The 26,996-nt window shown below is 45.9% G+C and overlaps 1 protein-coding gene and 2 pseudogenes across 2 annotated transcripts; all 3 read left to right on the forward strand.

The window, feature by feature from the left end:
* Positions 1-505: 505 nt before the first annotated feature.
* On the forward strand, positions 506-26,288 carry LOC110310200 (apolipoprotein L2-like). 2 transcript variants are annotated; one of them, XM_029469847.2, is made up of 5 exons: positions 506-562; positions 14,886-14,969; positions 17,123-17,249; positions 17,946-18,050; positions 24,440-26,288. In XM_029469847.2, exons 2-5 carry the CDS (start codon positions 14,957-14,959, stop codon positions 25,302-25,304), a joined length of 1,110 nt encoding a protein of 369 aa, XP_029325707.1. In that variant the 5' UTR covers positions 506-562; positions 14,886-14,956; the 3' UTR covers positions 25,305-26,288. The 2 variants fall into 2 exon arrangements, with proteins under 2 accessions (XP_029325707.1, XP_021038597.1); XM_021182938.3 differs by lacking the exon at positions 506-562 and having other exon boundaries at positions 14,819-14,969.
* LOC110310686 (INO80 complex subunit C pseudogene) lies at positions 2,920-3,586 on the forward strand (annotated as a pseudogene).
* On the forward strand, positions 3,721-4,873 carry LOC110310685 (heterogeneous nuclear ribonucleoprotein A3 pseudogene; annotated as a pseudogene).
* Positions 26,289-26,996: the final 708 nt, after the last annotated feature.

Here is a 26,996-nt window from a genome sequence, read left to right on the forward strand (position 1 = left end):
TGCTTAGTTCTGAGGGCCTACTAAGGTCTAGGAGCCTATTACGTGAGAGGATATGATATTCAGTGGTTCCAAGTTCAGAGCCCCTGGTAGGAGAACCCATAAAAGCAGATGTCCAGACATTGTGCATGGCATCCTGGGGTAGCACCATGATCAAAAGGATCTAAGAGTTGGGGAGGTGCCAAGACTGCAGGCGAGGAAGGAGGGACTGAACAGAGCCCAGGAGGTACAGGAAGTGATCTGTGGAGGGTCCCCTAGTCTGTAGAGGCAGGTCTTTTCCCTCCAGACTACAGAGACCCCCATTTGAAATGGGCCAAGGGGAACCTAGAATGACAGGTCAAAGGGCACTCCTTTGAGTAGGTCAGCAGGGAGCGTGGGATAAAGATGTAGCCACATCCAGCAAGCCACAAGTTTCCTGTGTTGTTTTGGTGGTGAGTTCCTGTAAGTGGGGCTTTCTCTTTCATTTTCTGCTCTGGGTATATAAGCAGGGGACAGTATTTTGTTATGCATTGGATGCACAGTCACTGGGTCCACACAGCTGAGGACCACCTGTTGAAGACTCCTGGTAAGTTGGGGAATGTCTAAGCTCTCCCACCTGCATACCCCCATAGTGTTGTATTTTATGTTGTATTTTATGAAAAGGATTTTTTTTTTTTTTTTTTTTTTTTTTGGTTTTTCGAGACAGGGTTTCTCTGTATAGTCCTGGCTGTCCTGGAACTCACTTTGTAGACCAGGCTGGCCTCGAACTCAGAAATCCGCCTGCCTCTGCCTCCCAAGTGCTGGGATTAAAGGCGTGCGCCACCACCGCCCAGCTAAGGATATGTTTTATAGAGCCAGGTATGGTAAGGTGGGAGGGGTGCCTCTGCAGGCCCATGATAAGGCATCCTTTCTCCCCAAGGTTCCATGATGGATATTGTATAGCATAGAGTTTGGGGACATGGGAAGGGGAAGGAGAGAGACAGACACAGAGACAGAGAAAGATACAGAAAGAATATGCATGTGGGAGTGTGTGTGTATGTCAGAGAGGTATTGGCTTGGGTTTAGCTATTGTAATTGGGAATGGGGGGTGTTATTCAGAGTGTTTGATGTCTAAGAACAGTTAATGAATTTAGGGGAGTCAGTGGATGTTTGGCAAATATTTTGGCAAAGGAAAAGTAGGGGTGAGAGAAGAGAGAGGAGATTGTGGGACCCTGGTGACCTTGAGGGACCAGGAGCAGAGAGTGAGGATGAATACACAGAATAGAGGTTAGAGAGAATCCTATGTTGAGGAAAGCCTAGGTGTGTTGCTACCTGGGCCATGGAGTACGGGAGCCTGGAGGGAAGTGAGGTGAGTTGTGAGGGATGAAAAGGCAGCTGGAAGAGCTGTTCTGTCCACGTCTTTACTGATAATGGAGGGGTCTGTCGATGTGGCCTCTGACAGGAAGGAGCTGCCATTTGTATGAAAGTGTATGCAGAAGCAGCTAGGGGAACCTCATGGGGAGGAGAGGGTGGGGTGGGAGGCCGCTGAGAGGTTTAGATGCAGTGTAGGGGGTCTGGGGGACACTGAGGCAAAGAGGTAAGTGTAGAGACCGGAGTGTAGTGGCTGGTTCCTGGTTGTCAAGCTGACTATATCTGGAATGAACTACAATTGGAAGGCTCACTTGCAATCCTGATCTTGAGGCTGGAAGATACAAGTTTCCAACCTGGATCTTGGCAAGGAGATCTTGAGGCATAGTGGCTATGAATCCCAGGAGACTAAGGCAAGGAGATCTCTGAGTTCAAGGTCATCTGGGACAAAGCAAGTCCCCCAGGCGTGGTGGTACACACCTTTAATCTGGGTCACACCTTCTGCTGGAGACCTACATGAGGACATTAGAAGAGGGAAGATTCTCTCTTCTTTGCTTGCTTGCCTTGTGGGACTGAGCAACTGCTAGATCCTTGAACTTCCCATTCACAGCTGACCAATGCTGGGGAGTTGGACTACAGACTGTAAGTCATCAATAAATTCCCTTACTATATAGAGACTACCCGTAAGTTCTGTAACTCTAGAAAACCCTGACTAATGCACCAGAGGGAGGACAGGTCAGGACAGTGAGTGATGACTTTTCAGTAAGAGAACTTTGTAGGGAGAGAATCCAATACAGGGGAAGGGACTGGGGTCCTTTGTAAGTTAGGAGTTGGGGGAGAGAGGGGTAGGAATAGACTGTGAGGGGACCCCAGAGTGTGTCCATTAGGTTGTGAGCAAAGAGGCTTCAGTGAGAGAGTAGACAAGGAAGCCAGTTGTGCATGCCCCTGTGTAGACTCTTGGAGAGGAGGCGACAGGGGCAAAGGTCACTCTAGGAAGTGTTTATGTGTTTGGAAGTATAAGAATGGAAGGGTCTGCATAGATTTGGGAGGTGGAGAGCTGGGGCAGGAAGGAGAATGTTTTAAGTTTAAGGAATTGTTTGTGGGTGGGAGGAAGGTGGTCATGAAGAGATTCAGAAGTGGCTTGGTACAGGGAATGAGTATTTAGGGACCCGTGTGGAGGAAATTAGCTATGAGGGTAGCGGTCAGGAGTGGAGAAGGGCAAGGTGCTATAAAGTGGTGTGCTTAAGGGTTGGCATGAGAGAGACTCCTAGATCGGTGACCTGGGGAGAGGAGAGTTGAGCTTTGCAAGGAGAGATCTGGTGACTTCTGGAACTAAGGAGATTTAGGAATGAGGCAGAGTCGGGTTGGCTAGCAAAGAAAGAAGGCCTGCAAAGGAGGTGGGGCATCTATACACTGAACCAGGGGGGACAGTCCTGGTCAGGGTTGGGACTATTGAGTGTCAGGTTCCATCGATGTAAAGTCAAAAGGCCTTGGGAGTGGCATCCAGGAGTATCAAGAAGAAATTGTCTTTAGGATTTAGACAATTAGGTCTTGGAAGGGGTGAGGGTGGGGAGTCACAGGTGGACTGTGGGCAGAATGGCTGCTCAAATTCCAATTGTGGCTACCACTTCTACCTCCTCCGTAGCTAGGAACAGCAAGAAGAGGCCAGCTAGCCCTTCTCACAACAGCAGCGGAGGGGGATATGGTGCTAGTAAGAAGAAAAAGCTATCTGCCTCTGGCTTTGCTCAGGGTGTCAGCATTGAAGCCACGTGTGAGTAAAATGGCGTCCTCAGAGTTAAGCTCAGGGACTGTGGAGAAAGCTGCCAAGCCTTTGCCATTTAAGGATCCCAACTTTGTGCACTCCCGTCATGGCTGCGCAGTAACTGGCAAGAAGAATAGAACTTGGAAGAACCTCAAACAGATCCTCGCTGCTGAAAGTCCATTGCCATGACAACTAAAGGATCCTAACTACTTTATTGTTGGTGCTCCTTCGTCCTTTAAGCCAACTAAGAAGTATTCTGATGTTTCAGGCCTTCTTGCCAACTATACAGACCCTCAGAGCAAGCTGCAGTTCAGCACTATTGAGGAATTCTCCTACATTCGAAGACTGGCTACCTGGCCCTGAGAAAGGCCACAAGCATTGTTCCCTGAGCCACAGAAGTAGAGATGAAGTGGGAATGGCCTCGAAAAACAGACTGCACTTGTGACTTTGTTTCATGGAAACAAACATTTCTGCTGTCAATCTGAAAACATCAGCTCTGGGCTTTGGCTTTCCTGTGAGGAGTTTTCAGTTTGTTTTCTTCCCCGCAAAGTGAGACCTTCCTAGTTGAATTAAATCATACTTCAGTTGTTGCCTCAAGTAAAAATTGTTTGATAAGAAAATTCAAAAAAGGTCCAGTCTCAAAATGGAGGTAAAACCGCCATCCAGTCGCCCCCAGCCTGACTCCGGCCATCGCCACCACTGCTGGGGGGAGGAGGGCCATGATCCACAGGAACCAGAGCAGCTGAGGAAGCTGTTTATTGGTGGTCTGGACTTTGAAACCACAGATGAGAGCTTAAGAGAACATTTTGAGAAATGTGGCACACTTACAGACTGAGTGGTCATGAGAGATCCCCAAACAAAACATTCCAGAGGCTTTGGTTTTGTGACCTACTCTTTGTGTTGAAGAGGTGGATGCTGCAATGTGTGCTCGGCCACACAAGGTTGATGGGCGTGTGGTGGAACCAAAGAGAGCTGTTTCTAGAGAGGATTCTGTAAAGTCTGGTGCCCATTTAATGATGAAGAAAATTTTTGTTGGTGGTATTAAAGAGGATACGGAAGAATATAACCTGAGAGACTACTTTGAAAAGTATGGCAAGATTGAAACCATAGAGGTTATGGAAGACAGGCAGAGTAGGAAAAAGAGAGGATTTGCTTTTGTAACCTTTGATGATCATGACACAGTTGATAAAATTGCTGTTCAAAAATACCACACTATTAATGGGCATAATTGTGAAGTGAAAAAGGCCCTTTCTAAACAAGAGATGCAGTCTGCTGGATCACAGAGAGGTCGTGGAGGTGGATCTGGCAGCTTTATGGGTTGTGGAGGACACTTTGGAGGCGGTGGAAGAAACTTTGGTCATGGAGGAAACTTTGGTGGAAGAGGTGGCTATGGTGGTGGAGGTGGTGGCAGCAGAGGTAGTTATGGAGGTGGTGATGGTGGATATAATGGATTTGGAGGTGATGGTGGCAACTATGGCGGTGGTCCTGGTCCAGTAGTAGAGGAGGTTATGGAGGTGGTGGACCAGGCTATGGAAACCAGGGCGGTGGATGTGGTGGTGGAGGAGGAGGCTATGATGGTTACAATGAAGGAGGAAATTTTGGTGGAGGTAACTATGGTGGTGGTGGGAACTATAATGACTTTGGAAATTATAGTGGGTAGCAACAATCAAATTATGGACCCATGAAAGGGGGGTGGGCAGTTTTGATGGAAGAAGCTCAGGCAGTCCCTATGGTGGTGGCTATGGGTCTGGAGGTAGAAGTGGTGGATATGGTAGCAGAAGGTTTTAAAATAAAACAGAAATGACTACAGTTCTTATCAGGAGAGAGGGAGTTCTTAGAGAGAGGGAGGAGTTGTCAGGAAAGCTGCAGGTTACTTTGACACAGTCGTCCCAAATGCATTAGAGGAACTGTAAAAATCTGCCACAGAAGGAACGATGATCCATAGTCAGAAAAGTTACTGCAGCTTAAACAGGAAACCCTTCTATGACAGTTCAGGGCTGTCATAGCCACAGTTTGCAAAACGTGCAGCTGTTGATTAATGCAATGTAGTGTCAATTATATGTAAATTCCTGAGGTCTTTTATCTGTTGTAGCTTTGTCATTTTCTTTTTCTTTTCATTACATCATGTAATGATGTAAATTGTGGTAGTGGTACCAGGAATAAAAAATTAAGGAATTTAAAGAAAAACAAAAAGATTTATAACTGAAAAGCGAGTGGTGTTGTCAGGGCTAATGGAAAGGACAGTCTAAGGGTTAGAGACTGCTGGATATGGAGGAGCAACAGCAATGGAGGGAAGATCTGGGGTCAAAGACAAGGTTCCAGTGGGTTCTGACTGCTAATAAGGGAGAGGAGCTGAGAGGTAGAAGCCGTTTATATAAAAGGAACTGAATGAAGGATGTGAGGCCTTGGAGGCTGGCTGAGGGTAGGGGGTGTGGGGCTGGAGATTAATAAGAGCTTCTTTGATGTGCATTGAGAGAAGGGGAGCTGACCCCATAGGAACTGAGAGGGACTTTTAGACTGGTCCTGAATTATTTCTTGGATTAGTGATTATATACCTTAAATTACTTTATTAGACCTGCATGAACTCTTAACCTTCCTCAGCGTGAAACCTGTCACAAGGCGAACTGTACATATGAAACAGACCAGACTGTTGGCTCTCGTAAAAGCTACAGTTAGTTAGTCATCAATGTCCTCAGAGGTCTGTGAAGGATTAATTTGAGTAGGAAGTCTAATTAATGGCTTTTGTACCCATTAAACTGTCAGAACCTCACTTAGTCGGTTGAGGCTCACGAGGTTCATTGCAGAAGCAGCCGGTCTTCACTTGTCAGAGGAGAACAGCATTTAATCTTCAGGTGTCCCACAGAGCAGCGGGCCCTCAGCCGTCACACCCAGGTCTGAGGAATTTTTCCTGTAGAGGAGGAACTTGGGAAACTTGTCCTTAGTTTGACCAGGCAGAGTACAACAGTGAACCCAAAGCATCTGTAGTTTATGCAGGTTCCTGGCGGCAGGTGAGGCATGGGCAGTTCAATCAATGGTTAGGGTCACCACAGTCCAGGTAAAGTTGTCAGTGTGATGTCCCATCTATTTTCTTTGGAGACCTTCACATTTTCTTTTTAGGAGGTGTCACTGTTTATTGTGGGGAGGTTTTTTTTTTTAACATTTTAAACTCCATATTCAGCAGTTCTCTGAAGAGTTTGAAGACTTAAGTATTCATTAAGTCTACCTTATTAGGTTTAAACTCGAAAAACCACATATGGATGGCTAAAGAAAGCCTATTTCTATAATTAATCAGGGTTATAAGTATAGCTTGGAACACATTAAAGATTTTGATTATTTGTAAGGTGACTTATTAATTTTCATGTCGCAATTATGTTTAACAGCTTACAACGTTAATAAAGCTTTATAATATTAAGATTTACAGCTTTATCCCTGCTCAGTTTGAGCCATAAAGTTTGAGTTAAAGAGTTAATCAGATCTTTAAAATAAACATTAAAATAAGCCATAAATGGGGCTGGAGAGATGGCTCAGTGGTTAAGAGCACTGACTGCTCTTCCAGAGGTCCTGAGTTCAATTCCCAGCAACCATATGGTGGCTCACACCCATACGTAATGGGATCCAAAGTCCTCTTCTGATGTGTCTGAAGATAGCAGCAGTGTACTCACATACATGAAATAAATAAACCTTTAAAAAAATATTCCACAAATGTAGTAAATTTACCAATAGAGAATATCAAGACCCATGCATGACTCACTTTAAGCTATTGGCAGTGTCAGGTCAGGACAGGGTTAAGTCTAGGAAAATGGATGCCTTGGCCGGACACACACCTTAAAGAATAATGCCTTACATATGGTCCTAGGAGACTAGGGAGAGAGTGGGGAGAAGCAGTTAGCCTGCTATATTTGAACCAGAGCCATGTTTACAGTTTTGACCATGGGTCCCTGTGTTTTACTGAGATGAGCTAAGTCCAACCTCACAGACAGGAGACACACAGCCAGGGTGAACAGCTGGCCTGAGCCCTCTCCTCCACCCTTGGGACAGTAGCTGAATCGATGCTGGGGCAAAGAACACATGAATGCAGCAAGTCCAAGCCTGGGCTAGGTAGAGTAGGGAGACAGATGGTTGTTACCATGGTCAACACAGAAATACAACTCTCCCCTCAAAGGGGATGAGACATAGTTCATTCTAGAAACAAACAGGAGCTGCCAAGGCCCAGGGATACAGATTTGGGTTACCCCAAAGTCTATCTTTAAACACAGTAACCATTTCAGGAAGCTTTCATAGCAAGAGAACAAAGTCATATATCAACCCACTTAACCAATATATTTCTGAAAACATCAGAGAGACTACAGGAAAACAGAAGCATCTCTGTTACAGACCACAGATGCTGTCTGGTGACGTACTTAACAAACGGGTTAGTGGAAGCTAGTGATCTATGTTATTACACCTGAAAGTTTGTATCTGTTACTCAGGGGATGTTAAGGCCAACAGAGAGGTGTTGAAAAAAATGACTATTCAGGGCACTAAAGATGGTCAGAGATAAATAGAATTAGGCTCTTGACATTCCAACCTCTCCAGCTGTTCAAGTTCTAATCGGCTAGTGAGCCTCTTGTAAGGTTCAGTAGGGGATTCCTTCTGGAAACCATTATCTACACCATCCATATGTGTTCCTGAACTCTAAGTCACAGGCCGTGCACCAAGAAGCCAGGTGAGGGCATGGGCAGTGGCTTGTATATGAAGATGTAGTGGCTATTCCTAGTTGTCAACTTGACTATATTTGGAATGAACTACAATCCAGAATTGGAAGGCTCACCAGTGACCCTTATCTGGAGGCTTGGAGATAGAAGTTTCTGATCTGGATCTTGGTGTGGAGATCTTGAGGCATAGTGGCTATGGATTCCGGAAGATTAAATCTCCGAGTTCAAGTTCTGGTGGAACACACCTTTAATCTGGGCTACACCTTTCATCTGGAGACAATATAAGGACATTGGAAGAAGGGAGTCTCACTCTTGCTCCCTCGCCTGCTTGCCGTGTGGGACTGAGTAACTGTTGATCCTTGGACTTCCATTCACAGCTACTACTGAACCATTGTTGGGAATTGGACTACAGACTGTAAGTCATCAATAATTTCCTTTATCCATAAGTTCTGTGACTCTAGAGAACCCTAACTAATACAGAAGAGGAACTAGGTTCAGGAGAGCTGGGAAGTGATCCACAGAGTCCCACAGTCAGTGAAGCTGAGACCACAGAGGTACATCCAGCACAGAGATGAGAAGGGTCTGAGGTTGCTCCTCTGAGTGGGTACATGAAGAGAGCTAGACTGAGGGTGGACCCAGGGTGTGGTTTTGAAAGACTCCAAGAGGAGCCATCGCTCAGGCGTCAGGACAATAGCAGACCCCCCAAGAACTACGAGAGACCAAGCTTGATGCAAACCACATGAGGCTTTATTCAGGGAAAGCCAGAGCTCTGAGGATGACTCATATCCCACACAGGGGTAGAGGAGTCGACCACGAGGGGAAAAGGGTCCCAGTTTTTATAGGCCCTCAGGGGGGAAAGGATAAGGGGAGAGTAGGGGATTTCTAGATCTAAACAATGTCTATTCTCAAGAAATGGGTATGGGAGGGGTACAAGGAAAGAGTCTGGTGCAGGTGTAGCAACTCAGGATTGGCCCGGCTGTGGTTGCTGGGGAGATTTTCCGACTCTTTCCCAGCAACCAATATCACAAACACCTGGCAATGGGCTTCATCAGTGGTCACACATATGGGTTCAAGGAACGGTCAAAACATTGGCAGACACACGGGTTCAAGGAGTGGCCAGAGCATTGTGCACCTCTATTTTTCTAAATCAGTGAAGCTAGTTCTGCTAACAATGAAATCTATCTTGCCAATTTCAGGGCTTCTGTGACCTTTTACATTCTGTTAGGATCTTTCAGTTTATCTGGGATGTCCTCTGGACCCTCACAGGGGTGACTCTCCCTTGCCTTTATGGGCTGAGAGTATCGGTTCAGAGCTGGTTGTGACTCGGGTGCACACCTGGAACAGGACTGTTGTGTCTGATCCAACTTAGCCAGAAAAGATTCTTCCATAAGTAGATAATTCTGCCCATGCTCACAGCCACTCTAAAAAGGAAGGATTATACTCCCACTTTAAGGATGTGACTTAGGCATTGGTCCAGGTTACAAGTTCAGCAACCTAGAGATAAATTTGCATCTGATTGGAATCAACTGCGACTGAGGCTGCACCTTCACCAATGGCCTTCCATGGCCTCTCACAGTGCCAAGCCTTAGCTGCTCTTCATGACCCAATCATGCCTTCAAAATCAGTACTGATAGAACCTAGTGGGGAAACCCCCACTCAATTCCCGATCTGGTGTGTACCCAAAAACTCACGAAAAGACCATATTGATGTAAATACACGAGGTAGTTTAATGACAGAGCTCCAGACCAACATGTATCCCACACAGGAGATAATGGATGTCGGCCACGAGGCTCAAAAGCTAGGGGTTTTTATGGGGTAAGGGACTTAGGGGTGTGGAATTCAGCATAGCGACACACTATTGGCTTATTCAAACATCAGCAGAAAGAATACGTGCAGGAGTTCTGTGAGTTGGACGTTTATCAATGCTAGCAGAGTATCTGGTCAGTTTGACTCAGTTCAGAAAGCCCTGTTATGTCCTCACATTCTTCTTTATCTTTATGGTCAAGCTGTTCCCAGGAATGCTTTAACTATGGGGCATGCCCGGGTTTTTCTTTTTTCTCAGCCCCAGGCAGCCTCTAGGCTCACAAACAACCAGCAATTTCTGAGTACTTTATATGACTTACAGGTCTTGAAATTTCATCTTTCTTTCAGTACCACCTGGGTGACTCTTACACATTACCAAGTCCGGCTGCAGCCTGAGGTACAACCTTGGCTATCTCTGGAACACGGCTTCTTTGTGCTTTCAGAAAACACTTCTCAAATAATTTCACCTCAGTGATACTGGTCTCTTCTTAATCACCACCCGTTTCTTAGCTCCAGCTAACCAGCATCAGTTGTCCCAGTAGTCCCTTCTATTTTCCACTCTAAACCCAGAGACACGTGGCTGAAGCTGCCAAGTTCTGCTGTTTCCAGGAGCTAGAACATGGCCCCCTTGTTCTATTACATTATAACCAGCTTTCTATTTTCCAACTTGTTCACTGCCTAAGTTTTGCTGTCCTGGATCTTGCTCTGTAGATTGACCTTGACTCAGAGATCCACATGCCTGTCTCCTGAAATTAAAGGTGTGTGCCTCCATGCTTTGATCTAAATTTAGCTGGGTAGGATCTTGCCTCAAAGTCTCACTCCCTTAATCTGCTTTCTCCTAGAACACAGGATTTGGTTCCATTTCACTTCCTGGTGCCCCTTTAATCTTGAATCATATATTTTATATTTTTCCTTTCTAAGCTTGCTATGCTGGTTCAAAATGCTCTTCATGAGACTTAACCAGGGAACAAAGTCTCTGCTGGGTGTTTTTGAGACTTCCTTTGTCAATGCAATTAATATAAATCTCTTCACTTTAGGCTCAGGTAGATTTTTCAGACAAAGGCAAAAAGAAGCTACATTCTTCACCAAAATACCACAAAAACAGTCTCTAGGCCACATGGTGAAATTCTCCACTGAAACCTCTTGGACCAGGTCCGCACAATTCAAATCACTCTCAGTAACAAAGTCTTCTATATTTGTACTAGGATGGCTTATTAAGCCCCACTTAAAGCATTCCATGGCTTTCCAAATAAGTCCTAAAAGTCCACATTCTTCCAAACAAAAGCATGGTCAGGCCTGTCACAGCAATACCCCACTTCTGGTACCAACTTCTGTCTTAGGGTTTTACTGCTGTGAACAGACACCATGACCAAGGCAACTCTTGTAAAGGACAACATTTAATTGAGGCTGGCTTACAGGTTCAGAGGTTCAGCCAATTATCATCAAGGTGGGAGCAGGATAGCATCTAGGCAGGCATGGTGCAGGCAGAGCTGAGAGTTCTACATCTTCATCTGAAGGCTGTTAGTGGAAGACAGACTTCCAGGCAGTTAGGATGAGAGTCTTAAAGTCCATGCTCACAGTGACACACCTACTCCAACAAGCCCACACCTCCTAATAGTGCCTCTCCCTGGGCCAAGCATATACAAACCATCACAGTTACATAGTGAGTTTGAGGCCAGCCTGGGCTATATGAAACAACATGGTTGAGGGGAGCAGGAGAGGGGAACGATGGAAGAATCTGCGAGTGATGGGCACAGAAATTACTAGGCACTCTCAGAAATCTGACAGAGCCAGCAGTCTGAGGGCATAGCCCTGCCTTTCCTCCTGGCTGAGCATGGGTTTGCTTTCTGTCACCAAGGGCCCATGGCTCCGACTACACTGACTTCATAAGCTAGACTGGAGAAGCCAGCTGGGAGGAGGTGGCCTGTGGGGGCCTCTCTTGGGGATGAGGGCTGCGTTCCGGAGCTGCCTGGAGCACTGACCTGGAGCACTAGAAGGTGCTTGTGGTGGAAGCTGGAGTGGGAGTGGTGAAGATGGAGGGGCACAGCAGTAGGAGGGATATGCTGGATGAAAGGGAGGAATTTAGAGATTCAAGGGAGGATCTTGCAGTCCTGAGCCCTGGGCTCCTTGCCCAGGGAAGGTGTCATGCAGCCTCTGAAAGGGTGAGGGTTTGCTGAAAAGCTCCCCTCTGCCACATTTAGAGACCTCAGGAAGGAACGTTCCTGCCTAGGCTTTCAGCTGGTAAGGAGCAGGGAGGACAGGACTCATCTATACTTCTTATGGGTGGGGGGGGGCAGGCAGCTCACCAGAGGAGCTCGCGTGTGACTGACCAGCAAGCAGGAAGGTTCACAGTACACAGCAAGACAAAGGATGACAATGGGAGGAGGATGTGTGTTTTGTGTGTGTGCATGTATGTATGTATGTGTGTGCACATGTATGTGTGCATACATGTGCGTGAATGTGTGTGCATGTGCCTGTGTCCAAGGGTGTATGCATTTGTGTGTGTTCCTGTGTGTGTGTGCATGTGTATGTACATGTCTGTGTGTGAGAGAGTGCGTGTGTGTTTGTGTGGCGTGTGTGTGTGTGTGTGGCGTATGTGTACATGTAAAACCCAGAGAAAAGTATAAGATGCTTCATCAATTGCACTCCAATTATTTTTTGAGACGGGGTCTCTCATGGTCCTGGAATTTACCGGTTCTACTAGACTGGCTGACCAGCTGCCTCCAAGGATCCTCCTCTTCCTATTTCCTTAGCGTGTGCCACCTTGCCTGGCCTTTTACATGCCTGCTGGTAATGCAAATGCAGGTCCTTGTGTTCTGTATTGATTGAGCCGTCTTCCCAGCCCCACTCCCTCCTCTCAATATCCCCCTCCCCTGTGTGTGTGTGTGTGTGTATCCATATCATCATATCATACACACTAGGTAAATGCATAATGACTGAGACACACCCACACTGAGTAACATGAAGGTGTATGACCCATCTATGGGGGGGACAGCAGTGGCTTTTGCATTAGATGGACTCATAGAGATTCATCTGCATCTGCCTACTGAGTGCACTGCCTGCACCATCACTCAGCTTGAGTTGTGTATCTGTCTGTCTGTCTGTTTAAATCACAGTCTCTTGTCAAGTTCCCTGTTTCTACTAGAGCCGTCTCTGGCATATCTCAGGGACTCCTCCTCTGAGCGTCTCTCCTTTATGAAATCCTACACTGCCCATTCACGTTCCTCCTAAGTAGAAAGACTAAAGTCACACCAGAAGACAGGTATCATTTCTGAGGCATTTTAGTTCAATCATGTGTTCTTTGATTTTTTTCATCCACTCTCAAGCTGCTATGAATACCCCTCAAGGCACGGGGATCGATCGTAAGCCTCCCTAGCTGTCCTCCCCATCTCCCTCTCTGAGAGTCCACCTAGCAGGCCATTCCTCCAGGCAGTCTTCCATCTTTCTGTTCTCTAGACAGCCTCTCACTGCAGTCCGGCTTAGTTAGCTTTCTTTCTATAGTTCACACTTTGAAATCTTAGAGTTGCTAATCGGGGCTTCCCAGGTTACCTTAGCAGCCAGGGAGTAGAAGCGAGCAAGATCTTGTGTCTCAGAGGTTACATGTGAACCAGTCTTCACCCCTTTCTAAATCTGGGACCCCGGGTGGGTCACTTCAGATCTGTTTGCCTCACCTGTGAACAGGAACAAGAGTAGCTCACCCTGAGAAGGTTTAAAACAAGTGCCTCAGTGATGAGAGTGGAGAGCAGTCCTGAGGGAGAGCAGGCATTGCCTTCAGCTCTCACCATAGCAACAAGTACATTGACTCAATTTAGTCAGGCCCCAGGAGGAGGGGCTGGTGCCTTCTCCTCACACTGCTAAACGCATGCACGCAGTTTCTTTCCTTCCTTAACTTCCAAGGCAATCTGAGTGTAGTTTCTGTTTCTGTTTTTATGAGGTCCACCCCTCTGCAAAATCACCTGATCACCAGTGAGAACAAAGGAGTGAACACTCTCACACGCGGCCTGTGTTTAGATGTGAATGTCCTTTAACCCAGTCATTCACTTATACAAATAGCATAAGGATAATCTCAAATGCAGGCACTGCAGGAATGAGGACGTTCTCTGCATTAGTATTTACATATGATTAGCAACAACATAAATCCCAGAATTCATAGAGACGAGCAGGAATCAAGGGCAGCCCACGGCAAGGCAGGGACCAGGCAGGACTCCAGGATCTGATGGGACAAGGATATCACAGAAGCAAGGAGGGTGTGGTCCCTGAGAAGCCACAGGTGACCCCAATGAATTTGCTAAACTGAGAACCTGGTACTTGGCACAAGGCAGCACTGTAGATACAGAAGAGCCGTTTATAGCACACACACTACACCGCACACGTGTAATATGAACAAGGGGGAATGTGCCTTATTTTTAGACAGTGGGGCTTGCTCATCTGAAAGTGGGATATGGATTAGAAAGTCCCAGGTTCAAGGCCTCACTCTGTCAACACGGAATAGTCACTCACATCAGCTAAATGTAAGAACTTCATTACCTAAGAGTAAGGAGCCCAGAGCATCACAGAGAGTAAGGATGGTGGCTTGACTAGGAAAGGCTACCATGGGCTAATATATTTGATGCTTGGTCATTAGGGTGTGGAGATACTTGGGAGGAGTTAGGAAGGGTGGACTTGTTGGAGTTTGTCACTAGAGGTGGGCTTTGAGCTTTCAAAAGCCCAGGCCAGGTCCAGTGTCTCTCTCTTCCTGCTGCCTGTGGATACGGATTACAACTATCAACTTCCCTAACACCCCTGTCTGCCTCCAGGCCGCCATGTTCCCCACCATGATGATAAACCTCTGAAGCTGTAAGCAAGCCTCTGCTAAATGCTTTCTTTTAAAGCCTTACCCTGGCCATGGTGTCTCTTCCCAACAATGAAAAAGCGACTGAGACAGGAAGTATACAAAGTAACCATTAATAAATACAGTTTCCCCTGCAGATGGCTACCGGAACATTCTTCTCTATCTCTCTGTCTGCAAAGTCTGTTCTTTCTCCACAGCTGTGTCCTCAGCTGATGCCTTCTCCAGTGTCCCCAACAGGACAGCTGTCCTTTGCCTTATTAGGGAGAGAGCAGCAGGGATGAGGTCACCAGACCTTATTCATTACATAGCAGTGACAGAGCCCGAGGAAACAGAAGAACTGCCGGTCAAGTTCTTCTGATCCTTAGCAGCCACTGTTGTCTTAGCACTGTTGCCACTTAGCAGAACTGTGTCCCAGATCCCTGATCACCTAGCTGTCCCCATTCTGTCTCACAGATACCTTTTCCTCCTGTAGCCTGGTCACCTGGTGAGCTGAAAGGAACAGCTGTCAAGTCCTCTGCCTGACACCTAGATCTAGCAGCTGCCATGGGCACCCCAGGTAAGCAGTCTTGAACCCCACTCCTGCACATGGCCTACAACTGCCAGAGCCTCTGTGCTGAGTGCCTGCTGGGGAGTCAAAGACACAGATGAGAACCCCAAGGGGAGCGCAGAGAGTTTCCCAGTCCTGGGTTACAGTGACTCCCCTTCCTCGCTTTGTCTTGGGTAAATTCTCAGGAGTCACCTCCTCAATGCCCAGCCTGAAAAATGGAAGCCAGGAGGAGAAGAAGGGAGTATGGAAGGAATAAGAGGCAGGGGGGATGGTGTCTTAGGGTTTCCACTGCTGTGAAGAGACAACTGTGACCAAGGCAAAGCTTATAAAGTACATTTATTTGGGGCTGGGGATGACTTACAGTTTTAGGCTTTTAGTCCATTATCATCATAGCAAAAAGCATGGCAGCATCCAGAGAGACATGGTGCCGAAGGGGCTGAGAGTTCTACGTCTTGATCTGAAGGCAGCCAGGAGAAGACTCTGTCTTCCACAGCCACCCAGGAGGAGGCTCCCTTCCATACTAGGCTGGAGAGTGAGCATAGGACATCAGAGCCCACCTACACAGTGACTCAGTGCCTCCAACAAGGCCATGCCTACTCCAACAAGGTCACATTTTCTAATAGTACTTCTTTCCATGGACCAAGTATATTCAAACCACCATATGTAGACGGGAAGCAACCTGCTCCAGATCCTTGTGTCCTCAAACTCACTCTGATGACCAGCCTATCTTCAAACTCACAGCAATCCTCCTGCCTCAGCATCCCAAGCACTGGGATTAAAGGCATGCACCACCTTGCAGCACTAGCTCTATAGACCCATCATTCATTCACTCATTCATTCACTGTAATTACTTTTTAAAGCTTGTATTCCTCACATCTATCATTGTTGTAACTGATGAAGACAGATTTATTTCGCTTACTATGTAACATAATTGCTCCATCCAGGGATGCAGAGAGGCAGGAAGGAAGGATGGGCCATTCACATCATGGCAGACAAAAAAAAATAAACAAAGCAGTGAAAAAAACAGCCAAGACAAGAGGACCCCCATCAACCCCAGAGACCCCCCAGAGCACTCCTAACAAGAGCAGGGCCCTCTTCCCATGGTGCCTCCACTCAGTCTGTGAGCCTCTCATTAGCTCAGGCTTTACACTCTGATTAGATGGAGAAGCCCCCTCACAGCCCCCAGATAAGGAGCTACTGAACTCCTAGATATTTATTAATCCAGTGCTGTTGAAACTCAGGATTAAAAACTGACCATTCCTGTGCTGAAGGTCACATTTGGGGCTGGAGAATGGCTCAGTGGTTAAGCGTACTTGCTACTCCTGCAGAGGACCTGGGTTCAGTTCCCAATATCCACATCCGACTCACAGTCTGTAAACTGCAACTCCACAGGATCTAATGGCCTCCATAAGCACCAGGCATACACATGGTACACACACATAAACTCTGGCAAACATTCATATGTACAAAATAAAAATAAGGAGGAAGATGTGAATCCACATTCAAGAGCCAACACCAGGCACACAGTAAAACGAAGCCATCACTGGGACTTCCCCTCTTCCTGGGGCTGACGGGCTCACGTCCTCATTGTTCTCAACTGAAAGAGACTCAAATCCCTGCAAAGTACCAGGACACCTCCCAGGTGCATTAGCCTCCTCAGGATGTCATCGAAAAGGTCACTGTGCAGGTGGCTTAGAAAGAAAAGATCTCTTCTCAGTGCTCTGAACTCTGACACTACCAAAGTGCAGCAGTTGGCCCTGGACAGTACTCTCTTCCTGCTTGGCAGAGAGTTCCCATGTCCTGTCTGTGTACCTAGACAGAGGGACAGGGGCAGGAAAAGAGAAAACAGACAGGAGGAAGAAAGACAAGGAGCGGGAAGAAAGGGCAGTTTCTTCCTGTTTCTGTAAGGGTGCTAACAGGAGCTCACATACCCTCACTTAATTTCAATATTATGTGTCCTTAAAGATTCTGTCTCCAAATACAGTCACCAGGGTTAGGGCTTTTACAAATGAGTTTAAGGACACACTCAGTCCTATCACTAGTGACACCATTAAAATCCTCCATGTGGCAATTGCTCAGACACACAATTAACCAGTGTGTCCCTGACCCATTCAAACTCTTGTGCACTGTCCTCTAACCATATATGTTTCCTTCTCATCTAGACAGAGAATGCTTCATTGAGACTGTGGCTGAGTACCTCCTGGATGTGATAAGCACAGAGGACCTGCAGCTCCTGCTGACAGAAGAGGAAACCTGGAAACACTTTGTGGCAGAAGTTGATTTGTCCAGGTCACCTCCCCATGGGATGCCTGCAGTACCAGGGTTCAGGCCTGGTTGGTTTGTTCTGGGCAGGAATACTCTCTCAGACAGACCAAGTAGTTAGGGTTCAGGGTGTCTCTTCTCAGCAAATATTTCCCTCACCATATTCTCTACCAGGAAAGAGCCTCTGCCTTGGGGGAGATGGCAGCAGCCACAGGGGACAAAACTATTCCTGCCATTGGCATTCCTGTGACCACGGGAAGTCAGTTCATTACCTTCTTCATTATTCCGTCCCTATTGACTGGCATTGTAAAAATAATAAGATAAATGCATGTGGAGAGCCCAGCACATGGCCAGTACACAGTAGGCAGCTTACACACAGTAGGTGTCCATCATAAGTTATCTTTTTTAAAAAAGATTTTATTATTATATATATATATATATGTGTGTGTGTGTGTGTGTGTGTGTGTGTGTAAGTACACTGCAGCTGTCTTCAGACACACCAGAAGAGGGTGTCAGATCTCATTACAGATGGTCGTAAGCCACCATGTGGTTGCTGGGATTTGAACTTAGGAACTTTGGAAGGGCAGTCAGGGCTCTTACCCACTGAGCCATCTCTCCAGCCCCAAAAGTTAGCTGTTAAAGTAGTGTGTGGGTGTGTGGTTTTTGCATGTGGATGAGTTTATTTTACAAGCATTCTTCTTATATCAGTCTCCCCTATTACAGGGAAGAGGAAACTGCCTTGCGAGAAGCTCTTGCAGAGATCTTTGCAGATCCTGATGGAGAAGATGAAGATGAGCTCCAAAATGACCTGCAGGACAAGAACGAGAGGTACTCAGCCAAAGACCCAATGAAGCCTTTTTTTTTCCTTGATAGGAAGGGAAAAGAACAGTGTTAGAGGATCATGCATAAGAGATTGAATATTCAGAGACAAGCTGGTTAAGTGTGTGTCTGAGTGCCTGCCACAGGACCTATATTAATGATGTTACTCATATTGGGGACAGAGTTGGGTCCCTAATCTCATTGGTAAATGTCTTAACTCTGGTGACTGTGTTTGGAGATGGAGGATTTAAGAACACACAGTATTGAAATTAAGTGAGGGCAGGTGTGAGCTCCCTAACCCATAGCACAGTCAAGTCCATAGTACATCAAAGTCCAAGAGGACACGAGACCCCTACAGCTGTGAGACACCAAGTGTGGGTACTGGGAGCTAAACTCATTTGTTCTGCAAGAGAACCATGCATTCTGAATGAACAAGCTATCTCTCCATCCCCAATACAATGACAATTACTATATTTACCTAGAACTCATCACTGTGACTAGACTGGATGACCGGAGAGCATGAGCAGTAATTTTCACTCCCAATAAACCCTTATAAAAACATACACTCCAGTTATTATAGCCCTAGATTGGGCAGTTCTATCACCACACATCCCTCAATTATGGTACCCTTGCTACTTGCAATTTCTCCCGACCATGGGGTTCAGTTCCATCTTCTCTTCCTCTTCTCTCTAGAATTTCCATCCCACCTTTTACTTCTGCCCAATCACAGGCTCTAGCCTTTATTTAACCAGTAAAAATGGGTGAAAGATTCACATGATATCACCTGAGTACCTGACCAACTGCTTGTTTGAAATAAATTACTTAGCTCTTGAGTAGCTAAGCCACCTGCCGACCACAGCTAATTAACTAATATCTCCTAGTAGCTTCTGAAAGTCATTAAGAGTCCTCAATTGGTTTCTTCTAATTTGCACCTTTTAAGGCATAACCTTTTGTAGACTTATTCTATATCCTAGATAATTAACAGAATCCCCTCTTGGTAGGTGTTTGTTTGTTTGCTTGCTTGCTTGCTTGCTTGCTTGCTTGCTTGTTTGTTTTACTTCACCAAGTATTCTTTCCAGGATATTTATATCTGAATCAGCCAATAGCATCAATATGATATCATCCATATAATGATAAATATTGGATTGAGGAAATTGTTTGCAAATCATCTCCAATGACTATTGTACAAAGTATTGACACAGGTAGGGCTATTTAAAACTCCTTGTGGCAGCTGGGCGTATGCCTTTAATCCCAGCACTTGGGAGGCAGAGGCAGGCGAATTTCTGAGTTCGAGGCCAGCCTGATCTACAAAGTGAGTTCCAGGACAGCCAGAGCTACACAGAGAAACCCTATCTTGAAAAACCAAAAAAACAAAAAACAAAAAAACAACTCCTTGTGGCAGAACCTTCCAATGACATCTTTTGAAGGTTGGTACTGAGAAAGCAAACCTTTCCTTATCACATTCATGTAGAGGAATTGTGAAAAAAGAATCTTTCAGATCAATCACTATGATAGGCCATTCCTTAGGCAACAAGGAAGGCAATGGGATTCCAGGCTGCAGGCAACCCATTGGCTAAATAATCTTATTAATTGCTCTGAGATCCCTCAACATCCTCCATTTGCCAGACTTTTTTTAAATGACAAATACCGGAGAATTCCAAGGGCTGGTGGACTCCTCTATACCCTCAGCCTCCAGCTGTTCCCGGACTAGCTGTTCTTCTTTTGTCATAGATCGTTGATCACCCCAATGGGTTGGTCCATTAACCACCTTAGTGCTAAGACTGTTGGTGTTTTAACAGCAGTGTTTCCTCAATGTAAAGCTGAATTATCAGCCCCTGCTGTATCTTGTTTATGGATAGCCTGGACAGTCCATAACTGTCTTTGATAACATTCTTTAACGAATTTGATTTTTTTTTATTAGGAGCCTGACTGGCTTTGTGGCCAGCCTGTGAAACTGAATGGATATTAATTTGTGTTTTCCACTGTTGTAACAGATCTTTTCCCCATAAGTTTATGGTTATATCAGCCACATATTGTAGAGGGAGGTGTCGATTGTCAAACTGGTTCTTGATTATGTCAATAAAGGAGGTGGGAGCCAGTTGCTGGGTAAAGTGAAAAAGGTGGGACTTCCAGGTCCTAAGAGGAAGAGAGAAATGCAGAAAAAGGTTTTCAGGCTGGGCATGGTGGCACATGCCTTTAATCCCAGTACTCAGGAGCCAGAGGCAGGCAGAATTCTGAGTTCGAGGCCAGCCTGGTCTACAAAGTGAGTTCCAGGACAGCCAGAGCTATACAGAGAAACCCTGTCTCGAAAAAAAAAAAAAAAAGTTTTCAGACCAGGTTGTGGAGAAAGGAAGAAAATACAGACGTGTAGGTCTTGGAACCCCTAGAGTTTGTAGACTTAGCCTCCAGCAGGGGCCAAGGAAGATGGAGGGAACTAGTTGATAAGATTAGGGCAGGAAATTCCTCACCCAGCCATTGAGTTATCTGGCTAGTTTTAAAATCATAAAAGTGTCTAGTATTTTCCATCCACTGTGCTAAGGTGGACAGGAGGAGAAAGTGGACATCTAATTGGGGGGGGGGGGCAGGTGTTAGCAGCTTGGCAAAGTTAGCCATGAGAGGCTGGTGGAGCAATCACAGTTCCCCAGCAAAATGGCCAACTGGCTGTTGGTGGAGCTAAATCGGGAGCTCAGGCTGGCAGAGACTGATCTCAGAACTAAGGCCAGAGCCTAGCCCTGGGCAAAGGACCAAGTGTGTTTTTAAAATTACAGCAACAACATATAGCCTTAGTTTTCCATCTGACCCTCAGGCCCTGTACATTTAAACCATCTGGTGCTTTGCTTTATTTTGGATAAAGTCCCAACTCCTTGAAACTAGATGTCTACTTCTTGAGTGGCCAATCTGAAGGCAGAGATTTTGGAGAGATGATGGTGACCTCTGCTCCAGTGTCAACCTTTCCTTCAATCTCAACATTGTTTACTAAGACTGTAAGCCTGGGTCTTTGATCTTCTATAGAAGTTTGCCAAAATATTTGTTGTTGTTCTTTTAAGTTCTTTATATTGTCTGTAGAATTTACCTTGGCCTTGTTATCTGGTCTCACAAAGTCTGTTTTTAGAGCAGTAGTGTTTAATTGTTTTGAGGAAGAGAGCTCTCCCTGTCTGGCATTGGGCCCTGGAAGAGGCCCCACTGGGAGTTTTTGGTAAAGTGTGGCCCCATTTGTTTGTTGTTGCCCCACATTCCCTAGTCCAATGTCAGCCTTTGCCACATCTTTTACATATTCCAGGAGGCATGGACTTGGGACTGATTTTGTTTTCTCTGCACTTTGTTCTAAAATGACCCTGCTCACCCCAATGAAGACATCTGAAATTTTGGGTCATCTCAAGGCCTCTGGTGCCAGCTTCTCATATTAAGGTCAAATCAGGTGAATGAGATCTAAATCAAGAGTATATCTAATCCACTCGTCTATTGATACTTACCTTGCCCTCAGTGGTCTGATTACTTCTTTGCATTCAACATTCGAATGTTAGAAAACTAAAAACTCGATTAGTGTCTTTCTTATTTTTTTTTAAGATTGATTGATTGATTGATTGATTGATTGATTGATTGATTGATTTATTTATTTATTATATAGCTCTGTGGGTGATCATCATCTGGTGGTCTTCTTTGTATACTTTCCCAGTAAACTAAAGTTTGTTTTCTAACAACCTGCATATGGCTTTCTCTAATCTTATCTTCTGTCTCTACCTGAGTATTTTCCCCAGTTGCTTCTCCTCCTTTTCCATAAGTTCCTGTACTCTCTGTTCAAGGTTCTGCTTCCACATTTTAATTTTTTTCATCATATTATAATTCTGATGTTCTGCTGTCTAATATTTATTTTGATTGATGAATTTTAAAACGTTCTCCTCCAAGCCTTGCTTCCAATTCTCATCATGTTCTCTCTCTGCCACTCAGTCTGATCTATGAGCTGCTGCATCTTTTGTTCTACAGCCTTTTCCAGCTCCTGACTGTGACCTTCATTCTCTCTCTTTCCCTTATCTTGCCCTTAAATCCCTCTACCTTCAGTTCCAATGTTTCCTCTTGGCCATGTTTCTGGGTCTTAAACTTCCCTCTCTGCTGTTTCTGCTGCTCTGTAGATTCCTGTAGCTTCTGCTCTAGACCCTGCTTCCATGATTTTAACGGCTTTCTTCATTGTAATTCTGGTATTGTAGCCTCTACATTATTTGGATTTACGAATAAACTCTCCTCTAGACTCTGCTTCCAAATTTTATTACTACCTCTTTGCTGGTCAGTCTGATCTATGAAATTCTGCATCTCTTCTAATGTTTCCTCTAACCCTTTTTCTAAGGCTTGTAAGTTTTTATCTAGGGCCCTGTCTCTTGAGAAGACATAGTAAATCAAACTACTCAATACAGTAGTAATTATAACTGACAAGACCTATTTTGATGATGCCACTCGTGTTAGGGACTGAGTTGTATCCCTAAACTCAGTGGTAAAAACCCTGACCCTGGGGACTGTGTTTGGAGATGGAGGATTTAAGGACACACAGTACAGTCAAGTTCATAGTGCATCAAGGCCCAAGAGGACGCAAGACCCGTACAACTGTGAGCCACTAAGTGTAGGGTCTGGGACCTGAACTCACTTGGTCTGCAAGAGAACCATGCATCTGAATAAAGAAACTCTCTCTCCAGCCCATTACAATAACAAGTGCCTTTACTTACCTGGAACTCATCACTGTGACCAGATTGGCTGACCAGAGAGCATGAGGACCCTCCTGACCTTGCATCCCCAAGCAGGGATGACAGGCCCAGGCCCTGAACCTGGCTTTCCTATGTGGCCTCTGGAAGACTGAACTCGGGTCCTCCTGTTTGTGTGACAAACGCTGCACCAACTTAGCCACATCCTCAGGTCCCTTCTAAGGCTTTAAGAAGAATCTTCTGTTGTCCTCAGGACACAGTGCCTTGTGTGAGAGGTCACATGGAGTGTCACACACCAAGAAAGCTCCCATGGGAAAGAACAGTTAATCTGATACACGTTACCACAGGCAGGAAGGCACTGTTCAGGACGGCTACTCTAAGACAAAAGACAGAACAAGTCTGTCAGTTCCTTCAGCTGGAGACTCACAGCAGATGAGCTGAGTGACAGGCAGTAGAGAGCAGAGAGTAGGGGCATTGTGAAGCTGACCTCATGGGACTCCTCCTGAGGAAGCCAAGGCCAAACACATCAACAGCTGAACATGGAAACCTAACTTCAGTGTCCAGTTTTCTGTGCCTTAATCAAATACATCATCAGCATGAGTGACTGGGGTCTCCCTCCCTCCTGGAAGTCCATGACTTCAGTGTCTCCTTCCTCTGGGATCAGAGGTGACAGTAAAATCCCCACCACACATCGCCTTTCTCGGGCTGAGAATTCCTTAAAGGAAGTGCTTAGGAACCTGTGTGTTCTGACTCCTGAATTTTGCCTCCTACTGGAACACTTAGTGGAAATGGGACCACACGTGAATGGGGAATTCCCCAAATGTGAATGGGAAAGCCACTCCTCTTTCTTTATCTTCACTCACAGCTGAAGGGTAAATCTGTGCACTGTGTTTTGAATGGATGGATCTTAACTGTGAGCTGCCCCATTAGCTCAAGAGTACACACCACTGCAGTACAAAAAAAGACCTAAAGTTTCAAAGAATGTCCTATCTAAAGTTTCTCTCTTAGGGATGTGCAACTTGCAGTCTCACAGCACAAGGCTCTAGGCAAACGTGGACTCTCCTGGCCAGCAGGACAATGTAGAGCAGGCAAGTTATTTCGGCAGCTCAGGCCAAGGAATGACTGTTCATAGGAGAGTGCCCTCTTCAGCAAACACTAACGTTCTATAAAATATGGGGCTATTTCTTTTCTCTAACCTCACCTTTCTTTGTTTAGAGTTCCTAGGGAGAAGTGTTTTGGTAGTGAGGACATTGACCCTGAGGGGAAGGCTCCCTTATTAAATGTCTATCAATAGAAGGGTGGGCTGGAGGACTAGAGGACTCAGTGATGAGGAACACAGGCTGTTCTTTCAGATGACTTCAGTCAGTTCCTAGCAACCTGTGATAGCTCACAACTGTGTGGAACTGCAGTTCTAGGGATCTGATGCCTTCCATCCTCTCCCCTCCATGGGCCCCAGAAGTGAATATGGTATGCAGACACACATGCAGGAGAAGCACTCTTACACATAAGATAAAAAATTAAAAGGATAATTATAGGTAGATTTTCAATTCATTGTGTCCTTAAGAACTAAAGACGGTGTGATTTATCAAGTGTACTCATCCCGGTAAAAAAGCTTACAGAGCTGTAACGTTCTCCTGTGCTTCACAGTGAATGCTCTGTGACTCCCACAGGACAGATCTTACTTTACAAGTGTCTCTTCTCTTACAGAAAAAAGGAAGATGCCTTGAGTGAAGCCCTGGGTGAAACTGTAGCTGATCCTGATGCAGAAGATGAAGAGGAGATCCAAAATGACCTGTGGCACCAGGAAAGGTTCTTGAATGCTTATCCTTGGGTGAAACTGGAGCTTGAGGAGAGCATCAGGAAGCTCCACGCCCTGGCAGACAAGGTTGACAAGGTGCACAGGGACTGCACCATCTCTAGGGTGGTGGCCAGCTCCAGCAGTGCTGTGTCTGGAGTCCTGACCATCCTTGGTCTGGCTCTGGCACCTGTGACAGCAGGAGTCAGTCTGGCATTGTCAGCCACTGGCTTGGGGCTGGGGGCAGCAGCGGCTGTGACTAGTGTTTCCACAAGCATTGTGGAAAAGGTAAGTGTGGTATCTGCTGAAGCTAAAGCCAGCAAGCTGGTGCAAACCAACAAAGACACAATGAAGGTCCTGAATGAAGTTTTGGATCAGAGTGGCCCCAGACTTCTTTTCTTATCCATGAATTCCTTCAAGAAACTGAAAAACATCAAGAATAATATTCATGCCATCAAACTGTCCAAAGCCAACCCTAGCCTAGTAATTAATGCCAAGCGCCTCATGACCACAGGAAAGACATCAACAGAAACCACTAAACAAGTGAAGGAAGCCTTTGGAGGTACCGCTCTGGCAATGACCAAAGGAGCCCGGATCATGGGTGCAGCCACCACAGGTTTCTTCCTCCTGCTGGACATAGTTAGCCTTGTAGGAGACTCAAAGCATTTGCATGAAGGAGCAAAGGCTGAGTCTGCTGCAGAGCTGCGGCATCAGGCTCAGGACCTAGAGCAGAAGTTACAGGAGCTCATTCGGGTCCATGACAGCCTGATTCAGTGACCATTTCCCCCTTCAGTGTAGCACGGAGGACTGGGGGAGGGAGTGTGCTGGACAGAGCCATGAACGCATGGGAGCCCCTGACTGTATCCCTTCTAGGCTCTATACAGCCTTGCAGTTCAGCCAAGTGGACAATCGCAGTGACCGTTCACGCCTCCCTTCTGCCTGCTGCCCTTCTTTTGCCTATGACTCATTCAGAGCTATGCAAGGAAAAAAATGTAGATTTTTTTAAGAACTCTGGAAACTTTGTGGGTGGGTTCATAGAGTTAACCTTCTCCTTCTCCATCACTGGCTTGAGTGTAGGGATGGCCTTGTTCCTTTGCTGTCCAGAAGATGGTGAAGGGAAGAATTGTAATATCCAAAATGAATTCAAGACCACCCAGTACCTTCCCCCTTCAAAAAGGACTTCCCAAACGACACTAGCAAGCTAAGTGCCAAGCCATATAAGGAAGCTGGCTGACTAAACAAATGCAAAAACATAGTTTTAGCAGTCAAAATGACTGAGCCTACAAGCTGCCAAAACAATATTAGCTATTCTCAGCGAAATAACCATAACAAGATAGCAGCTCCCAGAGGAATCCCCCTACCCCGCCCCACACTGAATTCTGACAAAGACCACGAACCACCCTGACCTTGTTGCAAGAATTTCCCTGACGTTAATAGCTGTGATGTTAATAGCTGACCCATAAGTTCAAAATGTATTATTACTTTGCTGACCAAATCATAATAACCCACCATGGGGGCAAGCAAAGTGAGGGACGAGGCCAAAGAGTTACTTAGTCACTATACAAACCAATCAATGCCTGAAAGGGTTACTTGCTATAGCAATGAAAATAAGACAGCTGCCCTGTTGCTCAAATCTGCCCCTTACAAAGATATATAAAATTGTGTTCTTTCTTTGTTCTGGGTCTCTCCTCTGGCCTGTGTGTTGAGAGGGGAGTCCCCAACATGTTGGATCAATAAAAATCCTCATGCAGTTTGCAGTAATGATGGTGGTCTTGTGGTCTTTGTGAGTGAGGGTCTTTTGACGAACTACAATAGAATAATACAAAACCAAGGGAAGTGGCTGTTCCCATCACCCACCCTGAGGGTACTGTGTGCAGGCTGACAGCGATGCCACTCCCAGGGAAGACCTCAAGTGGGGTAACAGTTGTGAGATCCTCAGGAAACAGATCCAAGCATCGATCACTTGGTCATCTCAGGACAGGATGCTGTATGTAGACAGAGCGTATGCACAGATTCTGGGTCTCCTGCTCACAGAGCCATGAACCCTAGCATGGAAGCTTGTAGAGGTCGGTGCTAGAGGAGCATCAAAAGGTGTTAGAACTCATGTAACAGTTAGCACAACCATGATTGGTGTGCCTTGGAGAGGCAGAGTCCTGAGGACTTCTTGCTGTTATGAAGCATCACTCTGCTTGCTGTTTTTGAAGTCTTCACGTCCTTCCTAATCTATGTCTTGTGTGAAGATTCTAAGGGGGCTTCCAGCCCCTCACTGAGCAGTATCATGGGTGCTCACAACAATAATGTTTCATCTTTTTCTAACATTGGTACTGGAGCAACAATCACCACCCTCAAAAAGAACTTAGAAATGTAGATTGTCAGCAATGACCACCACACTTAGAGTTTGGAGATTGAGACATTAGGTTAAGATGTTCATGTTAGGGGTCTGGAGAGATAGCTCAGTAGTTAAGAGCA

This window comes from Mus caroli, unplaced genomic scaffold (genome assembly GCF_978045245.1).
Source record: "Mus caroli unplaced genomic scaffold, Mus_caroli_1 scaffold_16, whole genome shotgun sequence".
NCBI lineage: Eukaryota > Metazoa > Chordata > Mammalia > Rodentia > Muridae > Mus > Mus caroli.